General features: G+C 38.8%; 1 protein-coding gene across 1 annotated transcript; it reads right to left on the reverse strand.

Annotated features, from left to right (window-relative positions):
* Positions 1-6,879: 6,879 nt before the first annotated feature.
* LOC124272214 lies at positions 6,880-15,122 on the reverse strand. Its single transcript, XM_046707368.1, has 3 exons — positions 14,784-15,122; positions 8,733-9,448; positions 6,880-7,434 (listed from the first exon to the last, which is right to left on the reverse strand). Exons 2-3 carry the CDS (start codon positions 9,436-9,438, stop codon positions 6,884-6,886), a joined length of 1,257 nt encoding a protein of 418 aa, XP_046563324.1. The 5' UTR covers positions 9,439-9,448; positions 14,784-15,122; the 3' UTR covers positions 6,880-6,883.
* Between the last annotated feature and the right edge of the window lie 9,046 nt (positions 15,123-24,168).

The raw sequence follows: 24,168 nt of genomic DNA on the forward strand, positions 1-24,168 counted from the left end.
AACCATAAGACAGGTGTTTGTGAAACTCGTTATATTAGCCTACACTTATCCAATAAGCATTCATTTCCATATGTAGGAATATGTTTATTAATTTGGGGAGAAAATATGTCGGAAATGCAACATATCTACATTGCCACAACATTAATCAATATATTTCTTGTGCATGCTTGTCACTTTTCCCTTCTTGATGTTCTTTCATATTAGGCAGGGGGCCGTGCTGTAGACCAGTGGTTAAAGCGTTCACTCGTCACGCAAAGAGCTCGGGTTTGATTACCCACATGGATATTTCTGGTGTCATCCGCCGTGATATTGCTTACTCACCCATACTAGGCAAATGAGATTCGCTTCAGGCCATATGGCCAGACACAGAGAGGCAAGTCCAGACCCTACCAACACAACTATGGCAGAGGTCGGACAAGCTCATCAACCGAGGGTGGTCAGACTGTTTTTTTATCCAAGCGACAATACCCAGGGAAAACAGATCGGAAGAAATTTTAACACCTGTTGACGAGACAAGCCCTCGGGTGGGATATCATGGTTTAAAACCACTCATAAATACACCGGAAAAAATTTGGGCAGGAAATATCAGTGCTTATTTTGATAATTGGACAAAAATAACATCTGACTCTTGGGTTCTGTCTTGTGTGAAAGGTGCAGAGAAAGAATTTTTGGATAATCCCTGTCAGACTCTGCATCCTAAACCCATCTGTTTCCAAGGTGGAGAGTGAGTTAAAGTGGATAACGAGGTATCTTCAATGTTACAAAGGGGAGTAATTGGAATGTGCTTTCATGGAGATGGGGAGTTTATATCAAACATTTTCAGCAGAGAAAAGAAAGACAATTCCCTTCGTATCATCCTTAATTTGAAAACATTGAATAATGTTGTTGATTCCTCCCACTTTAAAATGGATACTTTGAGATCTGCCCTACTTTTGGTTCAAAAGGATTGCTTTTTCGCTTCAGTAGATCTAACAGATGCATATTTTTCCATCCAAGTTGCTCAAAAGGACAGAAAGTATCTGTGATTTGTTTGGGAAGGTCATCTGTACCAATTTACCTGTCTCCCAAATGGCCTTTCCTCAGCACCTAGACTATTTACAAAAATGTTGAAGCCAGTGTTTTCCTCCTTGCGTAAGCAAGGACATGCTAACACCTGATATATTGACGACTCCCTACTTGTCGGGGATACTAGAGAGAGTTGTCAGGATAATGTGGTGTCATGTGTACAGTTCGAACTTTTGATCAGCTTGGGTTTACTGTTCACCCAGATAAGTCAGTGTTGCGACCCACTCAGTGCATTACATATCTTGGATTTGTCATTGATAGCAGATATATGACTGTAAATCTGACTGAGGAAAAAATTCAGAGGATAAAACAAACCTGCAAAGATACATTAAATCAGAAGAACTTGACGATTCGAGAACTATCAGCTGTGATAGGACAGTTAAATGCAAGTTCAGCTGGGGTGAAATATGGGCCCGTGTACTACAAGCATTTGGAAATCATCAAAAACAAAGGTCTAAAATTACAAAAAGGAAACTATGATGGCTTAGTGCAATTAGACAGTGTGTGTTGTGACCATTTGCGTTGGTGGATAAACGATGTTGGTACCATGCCACAAACTTTAGAACTATCCCAACCTGAACTCATAGTCAAGTCAGATGCTTCAAAGTCAGGCTGGGGAGGTGTATCTAATAGTGTTAGTGCTTTGGGACTGTGGTCGTTAGAGGAGAGTGAAATGCACATTAATTACCTTGAACTTTATGCAGCCAGGCTTGTGTTGAAGTCCCTTTGTTCAGATAGAGATAACATTCACATACGATTGTTATTGGACAACACCACAGCAGTGACATACGTAAATCATATGGGAGGCATTAAAGTAATGTGCAACAATTTAAAGAGACAGATGTGGGAATGGTGTATCTCATAGGGAATATGGCTTTCATCAGCTCATCTACCAGGTGTGTGTAATGTAGAGGCAGACTGGCACTCCCGTAATGCGTCAGATGACAAGGAGTGGCAATTAAGCTGTGTTGTGTTTCAAAGAATTGTGTGTATATTTAACACCCCATGTAGAGATTTGTTTGCTTCAAGATTAAATCATCAGCTTGAGCGCTATGTTTCTTGGCAGCCAGATCCTGAGGCTGAAGCAGTTGATGCTTTTACTGTGTATTGGGGAAAACTGTATGAATATATTCGTGGTGCCCCTGTGGACGACACAGCCTTGGTTTACAAAGCTACTGCATTTGTTAACAGACTGTCCGAGGCTGCTTCCAAAGTCACAGAATCTCTTGTCACTTCGGAATCGTCCAGATTATATCCATCCTCTACATCAAACTTGTAGCCGCAAGATTACCCGGAAAGCAGTGGAAAGTGAAGGCCTATCTGCAGAGGCTACAAACATTATCTTGCAATCATGGAGAGATTCAACCCACAAACAATATGGGACGTATTTCAAATTGTGGGTGCTGTTTTGCAGTACAAGGAACTCTGATCCCTTTTCACCATCTTTGAAGCAAGCACTTGACTTTCTAGCTAAACTGTACAAAGACGGAATGAGCTACTCCGCCATAAATTCAGCCAAGTCAGCAATTTCTGTCTGGACAAAGAATTCAGTCAATGCATCTTATGGACTGCAGGAATATTGACATTAATGATGATCATGTGAAGATCAGATTTGGTGATAAATTGAAACAGACTCGACCAGGTTTTCACCAGAGTGAAATAATACTGAAGGGTTACCCAGACAAGAAGTTGTGTGTAGTGGATAATCTTAGGTTGTATTTAGAGATAACAAATCCTCTCAGGGGAACTGAAAATGCTTTATTTATCAGTACTCAGAAACCCCATAGACCAAGGACACTATTAGCCGGTGGGTGAGGACAGTGTTGTGTGAGGCAGGTGTTGACATGTCAGTCTTTAAACCTCACAGCATTAGGTCTGCTTCCACCAGTGGGGCTTTCTCCCTGAAAGTGCCATTAAAGACAATTCTGAACACAGCTGGCTGGAGCAGTGATTGTGTGTTTGGCAAATTCTACAACAAACGGGTGATAGATGGACAATACAGTGAATGTATTCTTAGTCATAGTTCTTAGGTAGCAATTGTAGTGAACCTGTAGCTACACTTGAAGATGATTCTGTTGTATAGTAAAGCAAAGGTTGGAAAACCCTTGGTTGAGAGACATTTCACGTGATATCTGGACACATGCATGTGTACATTGTTTTTCGTTTTGTTTTCATGGTAACAATCCTGTTTCATTTGAAATGATTTTGAAGCAATTTCAATACAGTTGTACTAGTTAAGAAATTAAAGATTGTAACCAGATGGGTTTTGTTTCTGTTTATGGTTATGATTGTATCAGAAATAGGAATATTTCTCCAAAACTCTCACGTGATTCCGATAGTACGGAATAGGGAGGTGGAATTCAAAGATTAAACGAGACTTACCCTGAGGTTTAACTCTGTAAATAGTCCTATTTCTGATTTGAAGACTTGTGATAATGCGCATGCGCACATCTCTCACGTTATCCCTCAGTTCTTCATAGGTCAGTGGAATTCAGATCAAACTTCACCTTACAGGTAAGTCTCGTTTAATCTTTAAATTCATGCTGAATATTTAAGAAAACACGCACGAGCACACACACATACACACACACTACATACCATAAAAGGCTACACAGCGTGCAAGCTGAATGTTGGATCTAACAACAGTTGTTAAATGTATGAGAAATTCAGCGTTAAAGGTATGGTCTCATAAAACCAATAAACATATCCGAGGCATGATAAGATACATAATTACAAGCGCCGGCAAGTCACTGAAAATAGGACATTTTGATGGAAAAAGATACTCCATTTATATTGAATTAGCCCCAGTGAGCTCGAGGATTCTGAACAACGTGAGTTTTGACTTCCTTCATTTTGGACCTTTGAATTGCAGAGAGGGTTTCGGCGAAAAGGAAACTAACGAGGTTCTGAGGCTATATGACAGACTACTTGCATGTCTAAAGTTCTACTGATATCTTTCTGACCATAACAATCCACCACATGTACGTGTAGCTTCAGTGTCTTAATTAGTTGCAGATAGTTATAGAAGACAGTTGGCTTGGTAGTATTCATCTACAGGGGCATAGCTATCATTATGAGAGTGAGTGAGTGAGTAAGTTTAGTTTTACGCCGCACTCAGCAATATTCCAGCTATATGGCGGCGGTCTGTAAATAATCGAGTCTGGACCAGACAATCCAGCGATCAACAGCATGAGCATCGATTTGCGCAATTGGGAACCGATGACATGTGTCAGCGAGCCTGACTACCCGATCCCGTTCGTCGCCTATTATGACAAGCATGGGTTACTGAAGGCGCATTCTAACCCGGACCTTCACGGGTCATCATTATAAGAAAAAGGCTCGGGCATACACAGGATTGTTGCAAAGAAGGTTGGGCAAGACCTCACTGCCATCTAAATATAAAGCTTTGCAACTTATTGGGCTTACACGAAAATATTGGCTTCCTAAGCGCCTGTTCTAGGTCACGAACTACTGTTCATATGTATGTACGATTTCAAGGTTTTCCGCGCAACACCTATCTCTTATGCATCTAACACATTTGCCAGTGTCTATACCAACCTCTGTGTGTGTATTGAACAGCTGATTGTGAATATATGTAATATGACAATTCCTTCTGTACGACTTATGCAGAGACCAGTTGATATTGGCGACATGCATTGTGTTGTCTGTAATAGCATTTGGAATGATCTACAGTCCATATCATGAGACTGACTATGCAGATATTCACTAAGCATTCTTGCAGGTTCACAAATATGCTGAAAGATAAAACTGTCTGGGTCAGATTGCTCTCAGCAATCCATGTTGTCGTAAGAGGGAGCTAATGTGATCGGGGGATCGTTTGGTGCATACCTGCATACCTGCATCCCACTTGCGAAGATTAATGCCCATGGTGTCATGACTCATATTGCAAATCTTTTGTGTATATCATTAGATTAAAACTGAGGCCTGCATATTTAACGTTAAAGTAAAAGCAAACTGTTCATATGAATATTATCTAGGAATATCTTTGAGTTGTTCATAAAAGTTGACACGTAATGATTTGCATCTAAAACAATATTACGTTTTTGTCGAAATAGGTTCAAATATTCCTCTGTGATAAAGTTGCAACTAAGTTTACATTAGGTCCTCCCGTGGCCACAAGAAATTAAATGTTCCTCGCTAATGTACTTTGTCCAAGTTAACGAGCTGTGACTTTGTTTAGAAATATAGAATTAGTTAAATGTACTGATATTTCCAATACATTCATTTTGGTTTGAGTAAGTTAGTGAGTGAGTGAGTTAAAATTCAAAGTCATTTTGGCAATATTTCAGCCATATTGTGACTAAATCAAGGTTTATATTAATAATTTTTAAAGGTAAATTATCAAAATCTGTCAACGAAGGACAGTAAAACAACTAGAAAATCGCAGATATAAATGTAAAACTAGTAACATTATCTAAAACATTTTAACTATATATGACAACTGAAAGTAGATCACCATAATAGGGACCATGGGTACTTTTCCTACCTGCATGGACCCTAGCGGTTTGATTAAGCATTCATGTCTGCCTATGGTCTTGAAGGGAAATACAATGACACATGCTTTGGCATGTGAGTTGCCCATGTGTATAGTTACGAATCGTATCTCATATATACCAAACGTGCGCAAATCTCCATCTCCGGAAATTCAATGGCAAAATGTCAGTTCGAACGTTTGAAATAATGTTTGAAATTGTAACTGCCCAAATTATTCCAAATGGTGTGACTGACGTACGGGCGTACAGACTGTTTATTCAGTGTTTGAGGTCCCATGACTCAGGGTACAATTAGACACATTGCATGATGATGTGTGTTTTGCAGCATATGAATACAGCAGGTTAGAATATCACTTACTATAAAAATGCCTTTTCAGAAAGAAGGCTTGTCCTTTTAAGATTTTGTTATTTAATTTCTTGGTGACAAAAGATCTACAAGTTTCTGCCCTAATGTATATCAATGTAGTAAATGGGTAACAACATCTCTCTGCTTGACTTAAAGTGCTTATATTTATTCATTACATTTATCTCTTTGTGGATCATACGTTTTGCTAAAGTGTTTCATCTGTATTTTTAAATCACATGATAAACATAGGAAATTTGGCTAGAATATTCATATTAGGATTTTTCTCAAAATTTGACACAATGTATATTTTTGGTTCTAGTAATGATTAATATAATCCATAATATGTGTGAATACAGAAGAATTTTACAGAAGAAATTCCTGCTAAAAGCAATGTCGATTGTACACTTATGACTGTATCATGAGTAGGCATTTGTTTCATCAGTGTTACAGCTGTATGATGTTGTTTGTAAACAATCGTGTTTGGACCAGTGTCGTTCTCCTATGTAACATTTGCACTCAAATGGTTATGAGGGCATACCATAAACCTACATATTCAATGTTCTGATTCCACAATCAAAATAGATATATTCAATGTGTACACCAAAACTTGACATTCGTATCTCACAGTAATGAACGCGTATCTATGTTCTGCTTTCGACACGTCACATTGGCTGTGCTGGACAACACAAATTGAGGCGGCTCAACCTTGTGTTCCTGGTCCGGTGAACATGGATCCATGGACGCATCATGTTTTATTCACTTGTTATGCTATACCGTCACCATTTCCCCGTGGAACACAGAGAATAAATTCCAGGAGTTCCTGCAAGTACTCGTCTTTTTTCCATACAAAAGGCAATACCCCTGTAACATGTATAATTTTACATTACTACACATTAACTTATATTGGAGCTTCTTATCCGTTTCTATGGATGCATAAAAAGGCAATATGACATCCCTTTCACCACAATCCTTCTTTTTTTAATTCATTTAGGTAACTCAATATTACATTCGCTTTCACTACATTCATTCCAAGGCCGTAATGTTCACCATCAAAACTCATCATTCCGTCAGTCATGTTAAAAGTGTTGAAAATAGGAACCTTCAAAGGTTTAAGGAAAGTTTCCATTTTGCTATTGTAGCGTTTTACACTCTCATACGATTGCGTCAACACTTTGGGGGACTTCAGGGCACTTGGAGCGTGACTCGCTGCCCACAGAAATTGTGGCCAAAGTCTTTTGCTCTTGCCTATGTAGGACAGTGTTGGTAGTAGAAACTTCTTTTGAACTTCCGTATGATTAAAGTGATTGTGTATGCCTATGCCTGTAAAAATTATTGATTTGTTATTTAAATTTGTAACCATTTGTTTCAGATTTCTTCCAAATGATGCAGCGAAGAAGTACTTCAGTTCCAGATGAACAGTGCCATTGCAAGCACGGACACTATAGTTCAGTTGGTGTCGACACAATTTTTCCGTGAACATATACATTCCGCTACACTCGTTTCGAACATCTGAAAGATAAAATCAACATGAGTCAAGGCAAATAATAAACTTGACAAATGTCTAGGTTATTTGTTGAGCACTTGCCTATGAGAAACCGACCTGCATTCGTTTGTTACATCCTGGTTCTCTGGGAATGCTTTGGCACAAATGGGCGTTTTTCTTATAAGGGTAATGCTATTTTTGAGGGCATTATCATTTGCAGAAATCCGTGGTCTTCCATTAACTGCCCGACGAAAGAGGGCAGTTGAAAAAGACCGAGGGCTTCTGCAAACGATAATGCCCCCCAAAATAGCATCACCGTTATTATGCTAAAATACATGGAATTTGTGTTAAAAAGAAAAAGGAAACAATGAAACAATGGAATTTGACTGTAAGTTTACTCAAAACCAACTTCTGACGGGGTTGACTGCCCGAATGCAATTGCGTCATCGAACAATTCAAGTGACGTCACAACAGAAAGTGACGATTTAGACCTTGGCCTTTGACAAGACCACAGCCTGCAACATGTCAAACTATGTCAGTGTTTGGTTTTGATCAAACAACAACGTTAATAGTGCAATTGTTAAGGTTAGCACCAACAAGAAAGCCAATATTACCGCTATTTAAAGCGGGAATTCGGGTTGCTTTGACTTGTTTGACCCAGAATATCTGCCAGTCCAAAGCCAATGTCGAATGAACCGTAAGTCCACGCACCCACTATGACGTCACTTGACAACAGAGCTGATAGTGGCCCGTCGTTAAGGTTGAGCAGTCCAATATCATTTGCAGCGGACGGAAATTTCTGGTAATGGGAGGGCCGTTTCATGATAATTCCATGTATTTTAGCTATAATACTTTGTTATCGTATTGTGCCTACTTGAGGCCGCCTTGTGCAATCAGTGTGTCAGTGAAGTGTTAGCACAGCATACCCAGGGAAGAAGGTTGACGTTTGTTTCACATGATTCAAGGCAAATAATACACTTGACTTATGTTTAGGTTATCTATTGAGCAGCTGTCTATGAGCAAATGGCTCACGTTATTAAAGAAGAATGCATAGAATCTCGAAAACATTTTTTGAAAAAAAAAGAAATAATTTTCAACAAATACACATCGTTTTTCAAATGTAATATGTGAAAGTGTTCATTACATGGGTGTTGTAATAAAAGTAAGTAAAGAGTACTTTTCCTTTCATGAGTTTCTGAGTTTCAGTGATACACTTTTATCTGGTCTAATGTTTCCTTCCAAAGTGCCTGTACTATGTAAATGCATTTGTTCCTCAAATTCAAACCGCCAGTACTTATGTGCTCAGTGAATCATTTGAACTTACTCTTTGGTGTGTTAGCATTCATGGCTCCATCTTTCATATTCCCCGTCACAATCAACAACATAGCTGTATACACATGGCGGACAAGGGAATCCCCCACAAACAGAATGGTGCTGCCATCGAGGATTCTGCAAGCTTCTTGGGGACTGTGTTGCTTGTAGCCATGGCTTGGGTCTGATGGGATCCAGGTGGAATATTCAGCATGTTTCTGGTTCCTCATGTCATAACAATCCGGACACACACATTCCTCCACAGACTTTAAAACACACTTGTTGTTGAAGCAGCAAGGAGTTGTTCCTTTAGGATCACACAAGGCTCTTATCCACTCCGCAGTTTTAGATCCCGTGTGGGTAACGTTTCCACAGAGACCGTCACTCCTTTGATAATTCGAAGGAAAGTTGTAGCGGACATTTACGTTCGAAAGAAAATTCAATATATCTTTATCTTCCTTTTCAGTCAAAGGTCTTGTTTCCCAGTTTCCGTTCAATAAGTGAGACAGAATACTTGAACGTTGAGCATATGGTGTTATGGGTTTAGGTAAAGAATATACCGACGTTCTGCTTACTGAATGATGCCCCTGGAAAACGTATCTCGTTACATTGCTCAGCATTTCAAAAGTCATCACTTGAGAGCCGTGTTTGTATGTTATAAGAGCTACAAACGACGTCATCACTACCATTAGTGTGAATATCTTCTTGTATGAAGTCATGGTGCCAATTCTGAAACCAAGAAAACATAAGCCAGAGTTAATAAATATACAGGCACGAATTGTAACATTTTTTCTGTTAATGAGAGTCAGATGCTATAAATTCGGTCACGATTGTCCAATCTTACTGACTGACACATCTTGTTGATCTCATCCAACCAATAGTTTCCATGGGGCGTGAAAGGCAGAATGGTGGTGACAATTACAATTACATGCATGGATCACTGAAAACCAACGATGGCACCAAGGATTCCCGCAAAGGGGAAACATGTCCTGCCCTTCCTGTTATACCAAACGCTCACACAATTTGCACAAAACTGCACTGTCATTAACTAAGTACATTGCTTCAAAAATATTTTAGTTGTTAGTTTCAATGCAATTGTTGTCCTGACCGCCTCCGGGGTGTTGTGGTTAGAGCGTCCGCCCGGAGAGCGGAAGGTCGCGGTTCGATCCCCGACCGCGTCATACCAAAATACGTTAAGATATGGTACTTGTTGGTCCCTGCCTGGCACTCGGCATTAATGGGTACAACAAGGACTGGTCGGCTCGGAGTCAGTATAATGTGTCTGAGTGGGGTATTCATGCTTCACTGCGGCATGGTATCTCAGTTGGCTAGCACTATAAAACCAGCTTAAGTCTGGGCTAGTACAAGCAGGCGCACATACACATACACATACACACGCATGCACGTCGTCATATGAGCGAAATATTCTCAAGTACGACGTAAAACCCAATTTCATCTCACCTCACCTGGTACCGTCACACTGTCCATATCCAACCCTGGTCTTCAGCGTGACGAGCGGACGCTTTAACCACTAGGCTACCCCACCGCCTCGCTAAGCTTAGTTGGTTAACGAGAACAATCCAAATACCTCGCCCAAAAGTATAAAAAGGCAAATACACCACCCGGATAATACAAATACCAATCTCTCAGGGTCTCATGTATACCCCGCAAATGTTTTCTTAATTTGACGTCGACTTCATTTGTATTCAACAACGCCTTAATGATAGCCTTGTGCGGATAATGATTGTTCGTGGAATTGACGAGTGGGCCCTGTAGCCGCACGTCCACTTGAGAGAATAGACAATGCAGAAATGGCGATTGATGTTCTCGGGATTTTCAGTGACAAAAGTACGGCAACGGTTCAAGAACCTGCTAGATGAGTATTCTACTAGTGGCTGGGTGGGTTAGACAGCTTACTTTATGTAAATCTGTACTTTACTGAGAAAGTGTAACATATTACATTTTGTTGGGGTTGCCTAAACACAACATGTCCAGGTTGTCCAGGTTGCTCAAACACCACATTGTTGGGGTTGCTCAAACACCACCTTGTTGAGGTTCCCTAAACATCACATTGGTGGAGTTGCCTAAACACCAACATCTCAAACATTGGTGGAGTTGCCTCACATTGGTGGGGTTGCCCTAAACATCACATTGGTGGAGTTGCCTAAACATCACATTGGTGGAGTTGACTAAACATCACATTGGTGGAGTTGCCTAAACATCACATTGGTGGAGTTGCCTAAACACCACATTGGTGGAGTTGCCTAAACATCACATTGGTGGAGCTGCCTAAACATCACATGCCTAAACACCACATTGGTGGGGTTGCCTAAACACCACATTGGTGGAGCCTAAACATCACATGCCTAAACACCACATTGGTGGAGTTGCCTAAACATCACATTGGTGGGGTTGCCTAAACACCACATTGGTGGAGTTGCCTAAACACCACATTGGTGGGAGTTGCCTAAACATCACATTGGTGGAGTTGCCTAAACATCACAATGGTGGTTGCCCTAAACATCACATTGCCTGCCTAAACATCACATTGGTGGAGTTGCCTAAACATCACATTGGTGGGGTTGCCTAAACATCACATTGGTGGGGTTGCCTAAACCTCACATTGGTGGAGTTGCCTAAACATCACATTGGTGGGGTTGCCTAAACACCACATTGGTGGGGTTGCCTAAACATCACATTGGTGGAGTTGCCTAAACATCACATTGTTGAGGTTGCCTAAACATCACATTGGTGGAGTTGCCTAAACATCACCTTGGTGGAGTAGCCTAAACATCACATTGGTGGGGTTGCCTCAACATCACATTGTTGAGGTTGCCTAAACATCACATTGGTGGAGTTGCCTAAACACCACATTGGTGGAGTTGCCTAAACATCACATTGGTGGGGTTGCCTAAACACCACATTGGTGGAGTTGCCTAAACACCACATTGGTGGAGTTGCCTAAACATCACATTGGTGGAGTTGCCTAAACATCACATTGGTGGGGTTGCCTAAACATCACATTGGTGGAGTTGCCTAAACATCACATTGGTGGGGTTGCCTCAACATCACATTGTTGAGGTTGCCTAAACATCGCATTGTTGAGGTTGCCTAAACATCACATTGGTGGGGTTGCCTAAACATCACATTGTTATGGTTGCCTAAACATCACATTGGTGGGGTTGCCTAAGCATCACATTGTTGAGGTTGCCTAAGCACCACATTGGTGGGGTTGCCTAAACACGAAATTGTTGGGTTTGGCTAACCACCACATTATTGCGGTTGCCTAAACATCACATTGTGTTAGGATTGACTGAAGACGACATTGATGGGATTGCCTCAATGGCATTGTATCACAATGTTTGAATATTTACCTAAATCGTCAACAGCTGTAGTCGCATCATGACTATGTATCTAAATAGTCAATACACGTAGTCATATAATTAATATTTATCTAAATAGTCAGTACATGTACTCATATAAGGAATATTTATGTAAATAGCCAATACATGCAGTCATATAATGACTATGTATCTAAATAGCCAGTACGTGTAGTCATATAAGGAATATTGATCTAAGTAGTCAATACATGGAATCCTATAATAACTATTTTTCTAAATAGTCAGTACGTGTAGTCACATAATGAATATTTATCTAAATAGTCCATTCATGCTGTCACATAATTCATATTTATCTAAATAGTCAATACACGTAGTCATATGTATAATCAATATTTATCTAAATAGTCAATGCATGTAGTCAGATAATCAATATTTATCTAAATTGTCAATACACGTAGTCATATAAGTAATATTTATCTAAATGAATATTTATCTAAACTGTCAATATATTTTTTCATGTCAGAATATTGTCAATACATGTCAATATATCATGTCAGGAATATTGATCTAAAATAGTCAATACATGTAGTCATATCATGAATTTTTCATGTCATCTGAATATTGATCTAAATAGTCAATACATGTAGTCATATCATGAATATTGATCTAAATAGTCAATATATGTAGTCATATCATGAATATTTATCTAAACAGTCAATGCATGTAGCCATATAATAAATATTTATGTAAATAGTTTATACATGTAGTCATATCATGAATATTGATCTATATAGTCAATACATGTAGTCATATCATAAATATTGATCTAAATAGTCAATACATGTAGTCATATCATGAATATTTATGTAAATAGTCAATACATGTAGTCATATAAGGAATATTTATCTAAATAGTCAATACATGTAGTCATATCATGAATATTTATCTAAATAGTCAATACATGTAGCCATATAAGGAATATGTATCATAATAGTCAATACATGTAGTCAGATAAGGACTATTTTTTTCGCTATCATGAATATTGATCTAAATAGTCAACACATGTAGTCATATAAGGAATATTTATCTAAACAGTCAATATATTTTTTCATGTCAGGAATATTGATCTAAATAGTCAATACATGTAGTCATATCATGAATATTGATCTAAATAGTCAATATATGTAGTCATATCATGAATATTAATCTAAACAGTAAATACATGTAGTCATATCATGGATATTAATCTAAACAGTCAATACATGTAGCCATATAATAAATATTTATGTAAATAGTTAATACATGTAGTCATATCATGAATATTGATCTATATAGTCAATAAATGTAGTCATATCATGAATATTTATCTAATGGTCAATACATGTAGCCATATAAGGAATATGTATCAAAATAGTCAATACATGTAGTCAGATAAGGACTATTTTTTTCGCTATCATGAATATTGTTCTAAATAGTCAATACCCGTAATTTCATAATGAACATTGATCTGAATAGTCAATACATGTAGTTATATAATGAATATTGTTCTGAGTAACCAATACATGTAATTATTATTATTGATCGAAATAGTCAATATATGTAGTTAGATCATAGATATTCATCTAAACAATCTAAACACATAGTCATATCAGAATATTTATCGAAATAGTCAATACATGTACAAGCGCGTCCGGTAATTCTGCGCAGCTGCAATAGCGTACTTCCGTATCGAAGGTAAACATCGCCTGCTACCACATTTACGCTTGAAATCGGGACATTTCTACAAGGGACTGGCTTTTAATCACTAAAGATAAGTAAATAACAGTTACTGACAGATAAATTGACGTTTTCATCGGACTTTTAAACCTTTTTCTTCATTATTCATAATCGGATTTAAAATGAAACACTCTTCCTTACATTGATGAAGTGATCTTTTAAAAAAATCTGGCCCTAAAACGCTTCCATACTTCGGATCGCCATCTTGATGTTATGCGCATCACTTGCTGCGCAGAATTACCAGACAGCAAGCGATGTCGTCAGAACGCCGGTAAAGTCAACAGTATGGCATAATGCAACGTTAGAATCTTATAGTCGTCAATAAAACTTATATTTCTAGGTAAATATGATGCATACCTGCATGTTTAGTCACGTAAACCACAAAAAATAAGAGACGTTAGTTGCCGTGTTGCGATCGATGTGCTTAGGTGCGCGGAATTACCGGACGGCATTGTATGATGTCCAAGGTCCCTGCACTAACAAATCCACCCTTTGATTACAACCATTGAAACAAGAGCCATGTTTTATCAAGATATCAGTCTGCCATTTTACCTTTGGGTTATTAAATTCGTTTGAAACCTACACCAGGTAATACAGGTAATACTAGTCCAACTGCATTGACATCCGTGTTGAATATGCAAATGATTTTCGGTCACTGAACCCGCTAGAAAACATTTGACAAGACTCTACTTTGTAACACGTGTACATAGTCACTTGGTTATTGCTCTGTTGCAAATATCTGTAACTGTGGCGGTAACATGATACATATACTTGCTTCAGTACACTGTTTCCTTAACGCCCATGGTGTAATGGTTGCAACCATGATATAGTTCCCCTGAAGTGATATGTTCCAAATGAAAATGAACATTTCTTTCTTTGTATTTACCAAGCATTACAGGTACAAAGTAATGCTACCTGGACTGTTAAAACATATTCAATACTCTCACCTGTGAACACAGTTCCGTGTGGTTAGTCCGCTTATTCCCAAGCTGTACGTGGCGCACCCGCAAACACCGTCGTCTCCCACACTGGTCACGTGAGCAGATGTGATAACAAGTATGACCTGTCACCGTGACACTCCCAGCAATATAATTGTTTCGATTTGTGTTCTGAAATTCTTCAAAGCCAGTTAAAATAACGACTGGTCATTATAAAGGTTTACTAAACATACCCTTTCCTGTGCAATCCCCGAACGTCCCTACAGATAGTTGGACAACACCCACAGATAACTCTTTTCTGGCTTGTTTAATATACCTCTGGCTACAACAACCATTGCACACCGTGAAGGGCTGTATGTTCTCGCTTTGTCAACCGGGTCTCTGCGGGTATATGTTGCGGTCTTCCGGTGTCAGTTCTCAAATGTTAGTCTATTTTACAGCATTCTGGTTAGGCTAGCTCAGTGAGGGTCAAAGCTGTGATAGATGTCTTCCCATTATTCTCCAATGCACAAATAGAATGGTTGAGTGATTTCTAATTACCAGCTGTCACCCCTTCCCTGTGACACTTTTGCATTGCGTGTTGAACATACAAGGAAAATGAACGTATATTTTCTTCTGCCTACTTATTATCTTCTTTCAAAAACAAGATGTAAAATAAAACAGTAGGAAAACATACACAGTATAGTTTCAGTATTACCATAGCACTTAGTACGATGTGTGTGTGTGTGTGTGTGTGTGTGTGTGTGTGTGTGAATGTATTAACGTATCTGATATAAATAATCTGTACATTACATGATTACTGATTTGTATTATTGCACTGTCACATGTACACTAAACATAGCATGAGTCGCATTACATTGATGAGCAACTCATTCAACGTCAGTGTTTTAACCTACTATACATAGTTTTCCATACTGCTAAAATATCACTTAGACCACTGTATTAAGGAATGTATTTGCAGCTACCTGTATTATGGCTACTCAGTGTAACTCATTAATAATATAAGCCAAATAGTTGGACGAGTCCATTCGGGCCTAGGGTACCTACCTGTATAGGACGTAAAAAGGATGTGTATTTCTACTACTGTAGTGAAGGTCGGAAATAGTCATACTGGGTCGTAGTCATAATGAGATAGAACCGTATCATACACGTCGGTAATTATCGACGCCACAGCAACAGGTAATCGGCGGGTGTATTTTCTCAGACCCTCAGAACTTTTTGTAAACACGTGACACCCTCTCCATCGCTCTCCTGTCACGGTTTCTTATGTGTAAACAAATATCTTGTCACAGACACGACAAAGTTAGGTCCCCAGCGGGCCGTTATTCATCTCATACGCGCCACACCCTGAAGTGTAAGTAAAGACCTCAGCAAAGCTTATAGTGTGTCAGATTAGTTTCAGTGAGTTAGCAATATTAGAGTGGGGGAAGAAGAAATGGGCTTCAAGGATTGTACCCATGTGGGCAAAGCTTATAGAAAGACTTGTGGTAGAAATATGGAGGGGGGGTCTTCCTATGTTTGAGGAAAACTATTGACCTGCTTTTGAATGTGCCTGGGACGGTTCCTGCTGGGAGGTGGTTCGCGAACACCTGGTGTCACCACTATTTCAATCGGAATCGGAAAATGATTCTGCTTTTCGTAGAGATCTCTTGTGATTATGCAAATGTTTTTGTCGCTTTGTATCCAGCTGATATTTCAACTGCAATTTTAATTCTATCATGACTTCAGTAAATATGTGATTGTGATTAGTTAATTAAAGTCATTCAGAGGTAATCACGTTACATACCTCTGATTATCCAACACTGTGTGTTTTTAAAAAAAAATTCTTAATAACGCGGTTATTGTAGAATGCAGATAAACGTACTGTGTTGGAAAATCAGAGGTATATATTACGAAATTATAATAGCCCTAAATTTGAACGCGAAATTTAGAGCTATTCTAATTTCGTTATATACTTCTGATTTTCCAACACAGAATGTTTAGCTCCTAATTATACGTACACCCCTAGTCGATACAAAGACCGATACGAGTTTGGCAAAACAAGATAACAGATTCCATAAATCATCATTTATAGGCGAACCCGTTAATATGGAATACTGTAAGGGACTTTCTCGCGATCTTGCATTCTCGCGATCTCGACCTTTGGAAACAAGCTAAAAGTGCTAAAAGTGCGAGAATGCGAGATCGCGAGAACACCATATTCGCTACTTCAATAGATCTTCTTCCGCTCCCGCCTGACTACAAAACATCCTGCTTTAAACTATTCTTTTGTCTTCGAGTTCCAAGAAATATAAATACATTTGTATCTCTAATAGCTGTGTTCCTCTGGCAGTCATGATATAGCGGAGTTCCAGTGTGTTATAAGCCATAGACTACGGGTTATGAGTGAGATATCTGTTATTTCCATATCGTGGTGGAAGAAAACACCCTGTAAAAACAATAATATACACGATCTACACAACATAAAATCACATCTGATGAACATGTCATCATAATAAATATAGTGCATAAATGTGCCTATCAACAATCATATACCATACACAAACCATAAGCACATTCATACAAGTTAAATGGTATACTGTGTATTGACTTTATTTTGTTTATCATGGGCATATTTATACCTATTTTGTGTAATGATTAATGTTAGGGTTTAATTTACTATGTGTGTAACAATTAAAATGTATAATAACTAACCTTTGATTCTGACCAAACTGTGACACAGAACTGTACATAAAAATACAAAAAGACCCGTGAAGATCTGGGTTAGAATGTATCTTCACTAACCCATGCTTGTCGTAAGAGGCGACTAACGGGATCGGGTGGTCAGGCTCGCTGACTTGGTTGACACATGTCATCGGTCCCCAGTGTCAAGGAATTCTTGGAAAACCACACATGTAATGACTGTGCAGGTTGTGCAAATAGTGACGCTTACCTTAACACTGAAATAACTGAGGCTGAAATTACAACGGCAATATTGGACCTCAAAAGTGGAAAGGCTCCAGGCATTGATGGGCTTACGTCAGAACTCTTCAAATTATCATCATGTTTCCTAGCTCCGTATCTAAAGCTGCTATTTAACCAAATATTGGATAAAGGTATGTTCCCGAAACAATGGAATATTGGAATAATCTTAGCACTCTACAAATCGGGTGACAAGAAGGAGCCTACCAATTACAGAGGCATATCATTATTGAATGTTATGGGGAAGATTTTTACAACAATAATTGAAAAACGACTTAGATTACGGATTGATTTCAACAATTTACTCTCTGAAAGCCAAGCTGGATTCCGTTAACCATATTCCACGATAGACCATATCTTCACGTTACAGAAACTGTGCTCTAAGTATCTAAATAGAACGAAAGGGCGATTCTACTGTGGATTTATTGACTTCACAAAGGCCTTCGACTATGTGGATAGGAATAAATTATTGTATACATTAGTTAAAAGTGGATGCCACGGAAAGTTACTTGTGCTACTGAAGAGTATGTATACGTCAGTGCAAGCATGTGTTAGAGTGGACAACCAGAGATCAGAAGCATTTGATACTTCGCGTGGGGTTAGACAAGGATGTATCCTTAGTCCGGTACTATTTATCCTGTTCATCAATGAACTTGCAACTGCATTATATAAGTCATGTAATCATGGGATATTCGTCACTCTAGAAATACAGGATCTTCTCCTCCTTATGTTTGCTGACGACATCGTTCTATTCTCAAACAGCGTCATTGCTCTTCAACGTCAATTTAATGTCCTAGAACAATTCTGTGCCAAATGGGGACTGGAAGTGAATCTGAATAAATCTAATTGTGTTTCGCAACGGAGGAATCCTCACCCAGTTTGAAAAATGGACGTATCGCAAACTACCAATAAAAGTTGTAACATATTATAAATACCTCGGGATAGTGTTTTCTTCAAGACTTATTTGGACAAAAGAATGTGAAACTCTTGCACAACAAGCGAACAAAGCTGGTCTGTCTGTGTTCAGACTATTTAATAAAAATAAAGAATTGACTTATGCCACCGCTTCAACCATATTTGATAGGAAAATAGTACCGATACTTCTGTACGGATCGGAAATATGGGGCTTCAGATACACAGAGGTCATTGAACGGATCCAAACAACGTATTTCAAAAGGTTCTTAAAACTTGGAAAATGTGCGTCAAACAAGGCCATCCTTGGTGAACTAGGACGTCTTCCTACGTTCGTGCTCACACAGGCCAAAGTAATAAAATTCTGGTTCAAATTACTGCATATGGAGAATAATCGTTACCCTTTACAATCATATAAGATGCTTAAATCTTTCGACGATATGGGCAAGAACAACTGGGTGTCAAATGTAAGAACCATTCTTTTCCGAACCGGCTTTTCACACGTATGGTTCAACCAAGGAGTTGAAAATGTAAAGTTATTCATGTCTGTCTTCCAACAACGACTTACAGATATAGGACACCAAAGCTGGCGCAACGATATCAATACATCAAAACATCTAAACCAATACTCACAGTTGAAATACGATCTCCAACTGGAACCGTACATCACAGAACTAAAAAGTAAAGACCTCATACGTGCTCTCTGCAAATTTCGGATTGCCCACAACCATTTTAAAGCCAACATCTTTTGTCATAAGGATGTGCCTATTGAAGAGCTCTACTGTACATTCTGCAATTCCCAACAGATTGAAGACGAAAAACATATTTTCTTTTCTTGTAAACAGTACCAACACTTCCGCGAAAAATATCTCATCCAACTTAGAAATGTATATAAGGGCCCACTCTCACTCCCTAATATTATATGCTCTAAACATCCACGTATTATATACATTACTGCTTTATTTATACACCAAATACTCTCTTGCAGGAATAAAGCTACAATGTAGTTAATGAGAATGACCACTGTCCATCTGTACTTTATATTATGTGACTGTATTAGGCCGACATTACAAAATAAACTCTGTCTGTCTGGTTCCCAATCGCGCAGATCGATGCTCATGATGTTGATCACTGGATTGTCTGGTCCAGACCCAATTATTTACAGACCGCCGCCACATAGCTGGAATATTGCTGAGTGAGGCGTAAAACTAAACTCAATCACTCACTCACTGAAACAGAAAGACAAGAGGCAGCTGAACTGACAACGAATTGCAACTCAAATGCATAAAGAAGTCGTCGTCTGCGAGACCACTATATCCTGATATAAGATGATGATGATAAGTTATTAATTTCCGTACACAATATACAACCACTTAATTCATCCCTGTTACATTCCTAATTTCTTTACTTGATGAAATACTCCATAAACGTAGCCCCGCTGAACATGCATGATGCATGTGAATCGAATCCTTCGACAGTAATTGTACACAGGTGCCTTAAAAAGCTCGATTAGAAAAAAATAAAATGTAAATTAATATCCTTCCTGCCTCCCATGTGTTTTTTAGAAATTAATCAAACTCTGTCTATTAATTTATTGCGGTCTTACCTTCACAAGCTCGGCATGCTAATATTGGAAATTAACCCCCATTCACAGCCCGGGGTACGTGCATTGCTCTGAATAAATGAGTGAGTTTGGCTTAACACGACTTTCAACGGTATTTATCTTTCAGTTATATAACGGATTGTCAGTTCGATGTAGGATGAAACCCACCAACATAGGTTTCTGGCACGCTCAAGGGACGCAACTCCATTGCGACGACTGAGCTACCTGTGATACCAGTTCAAGATGGCTGTATAGGTAATTGGTAGAAAAACGCGAGATCGCGAGATTTGTCAAATGTCGCAATCTCGCGTTCTCGTGTTTTTGAAAATCGTTACATAGAACTGTATTGGCAATTGGCACAAAAGCACGAGAACGCGAGAACGCGAGATCGCGAGATTTGTCAAATGTCGCACTCTCGCGATCTCGCGTTCTCGTGCTTTTGTGCCAATTGCCCATGCAGTTCTATGTAACGATTTTTAAAGGGGCACTGATCCAGAGCGATTAATGTTTCTCGCCAACAGTCTAATTCCAAATCCTAGCTGCAAGCTGTTATTTGAAAATATACCCGGTAGTTCTTATAAAGTATCTCAGCAGTGTAGGCTTTTCAGATTTTCTAATGCCTGGATTTAATCATGTCATGTAAAAATAGGATGTCTATTACCAGTGTATGAAATAAGGCCCGTCCGGACGCCCGAGACGGGCTAGATTTCTGACAGACGGTCTAGATTTACAGCTAACCAGCCCGATGATCTGGTAAAACATTTAGATGTTTCATACATATCTTGGTGTCTGGTCTGGTTAAATCCATTTTGGGCTGGTAATATTTTGAAGTTACCAGCCCTGATGTCAGGCTGGGTTTTGGGCTTATTTCATACACTGTCAGTATCACCTATGATATTAAAAAAACACATTTGATTTATTTGAATCCGTAAACTAAACAACTCCTCTTTGCCATTGCTAGAAAAATCTGAAAAGTTACTTCGGTAAATAGGTATATACAGTTTTTAACTCAAAGGTCACATGCAACCAAAAAAAACATAATTAAAACACAATTATTACTTATTCATGACATATAACATGCATTGCTGATTTGAAAAAAACAAATAAACAAAATTATAAGCGTACAATCACAAATGAAAAGTGCAATATTTTGTACTTGGGTATACTACTACGCTCGAAACGAAGCACCCGGGATACCGAACCCAGTCAGAGCGGATGGGTGTGCACTCAAGTGTAGTGAGTGAGTGAGTGAGTTAGAATTTAAAGTCACTTTGGCAATATTTCAGCCATATCGTGACTAAATCAAGTTATACATTAATATAAATGAAAGTAAATTATAAAAACCTGTCGACAAAGGGCAGTAAAACAACTAGATTATCACAGTGGAGAGTTTAAATTTACTTTGAATGTTTTGGGACTTACGTACCCTCTCAGGAGGACAATCATTTACAGTACTTTAACCCCCCTTGAGGATGCACTCAAGTCTAACGAAGTCTTTAATTGGCTGGTTCATTTGCCGATACGATCAGCCGGCTCTTTGTTTATGACGAATAAGCCCGATAGGTGTTAAGTTCAAATTGCATTGGGCAATGATTGAAGTTGTGTATTGCATATTGTTATTAGCAGACAGGCAGGCAGACATATAGGTGTCAAAAAAACAGACATTGAGTTTCGTCTGTGACAGAGGCTGCTTATCACAATCAACATGTAACACGTCACAATTTAATTCTGGACTCACAAAAGTCCAGAAACTCTCCGCACTGTGGGCACTTTCTGACAAGGGATTTGACCAAATTAAACATGCAGTTGTTATGAATATATGCCAAGGATGAAAAAATGAAAAAAAATTTATCGAAAACTTGAAATTTAAACTCGCTCGCCCATGGGCGAGAATGTTTAATTTCGATCAGAATTCATGTTTTGGAGGTTGTAAATGAATGAGTCTATGTTTATAAGCATCATGACACAAATTTCAACTCATTTTGACTTAATTCGACTAACTTAGAGCGATATTTAAAAATCTCGCCTATGGGCGAAAAACATTTTGGCCCATGGGCGAGAATATTTACTTTTACTCAATATTTATGTTTTGGAGGTTGTAAATGAATGAGTGTATGTTTATGAGCATCATGACACAAATTTCAACTCATTTTGACTTAATTCGACTAACATAGGGCGATATTAAAAAATCTCGCCCATGGGCGAAAAATATGTTGGCCCAAGGGCGAGAATGTTTAATTTCGCTCAGAATTCATGTTTTGGAGGTTGTAAATGAATGAGTGTATGTTTGTAAGCATCATGACACAAATTTCAACTCATTTTAACTTACTTCGACTAATTTTGAGCGATATTTAAAAATCTCGCCCATGGGCGAAAATTATGTTGGCCCATGGGCGAGAATATTTACTTTTGTTTTTTCCATGTTTTGGAGGTTGTAAATGAATGAGTGTATACTTATGGGTATCATGAAACAAATTCAACTCATTTTGACTTAATTCGACTAACATAAGGCGATATTACAAAATCTCGCCCATGGGCGAAAAACATTTTGGCCCAAGGGCGAGAATATTGACTCTTAATCAAAATACATGTTTTTCCATGTTTTGAAGGTTGTAAATGAATGAGCGTATGTTTATAAACATCATGACACAAATTTCCATTCATTTTGACTTAATTCGGCTAATTTAGAGCGATATTAAAAAATCTGCATTATTTACGGTAACATGGATTAGCTAATAGCGCATTGCCGGGAGACCGACATTCACACGATCACTCAAACATACCCATTTCCGGTTGAACCACACCATTTTCAACTCTTGTTTTCTTAAAAGTGGCTTTCCCGGGCTATAACTATCAGCACACACCAATCCAACCATCTGTCATTAATTAATTACCTGTCATGAGCTATCAGTTGTATTGAAAGCTCTCGACTATTGTTTCATTACTTAATTGTTTCGCGGATAGGTATGTAGTCACTCCAAATTCACCATATGTGCGTGACTGTCCTCTCCGACGTCCGCGCCCACCTCTCAACCTCGCTCAGCCTGCCTTGCCCCCCTCAATGCTCCCATACCACCCCTTCACCCCACCCTAGAAGGACTTACATGGTCCCTTCATACGTTGGCGATTGTGCACAAATTTAGCCATCACTTAAAAACACAAGTATCCTACTATTATAAACCTGGTATATCTAAATTTACTTCAAATGTTTTGAGACTTACGGACCCTCTCAAGAAGACAAAACTGTGAAACCCGTGAAGGTCCGGGTTAGAATTGGCCTTCAGTAACCCATGCTTATCGTAAGAGGCGACTAACGGGATCGGGTGGTCAGGCTCGCTGGCTTGGTTGACACATGTCATCGGTTGCCAATTGCGCTGATCTATGCTCATGATGTTGATCACTGGATTGTCTGGTCCAGGCTCGATTATTTACAGACCGCTGCCATATATTTGGAATATTGCTGAGTGTGGCGTAAAACTAAACTCACTCATCCAACTGCTCAGATCTATGCTCATGCTGTTGATCGTCTGGTCCAGACTCGATTATTTACAAACCGCCGCCATATAGCTGGAATATTGTTGAGTGCAGCCTAAAACTAAACTCACTCGCTCACTCACTCCAAACTGTGAAAATTAGGAACACCTCTAGCTACCAACAATGTCAACAAGAACATAATGGAGTCCCTGCATCAATACATCTTCAAGACTTAACGAATTGATAAATTATTCTAGACCAATATCTGTACACAAATAATGAAATGTAACTGCAAGTTCAAGGTTCCTAAGCACGTACAATGCACATTTACCCTACCTCATGTAATAATGTCTATCTCTGATTGATTCACGTGACCTTGAACAAATGGTGGACGGAAAAAAGTCATGGAAAAAAAGTCATAGAAAAAATAACTATTATAAAACA

The sequence above is a fragment of the Haliotis rubra genome, unplaced genomic scaffold (genome assembly GCF_003918875.1).
Source record: "Haliotis rubra isolate DU_JTF1 unplaced genomic scaffold, ASM391887v1 Scf1672, whole genome shotgun sequence".
NCBI lineage: Eukaryota > Metazoa > Mollusca > Gastropoda > Lepetellida > Haliotidae > Haliotis > Haliotis rubra.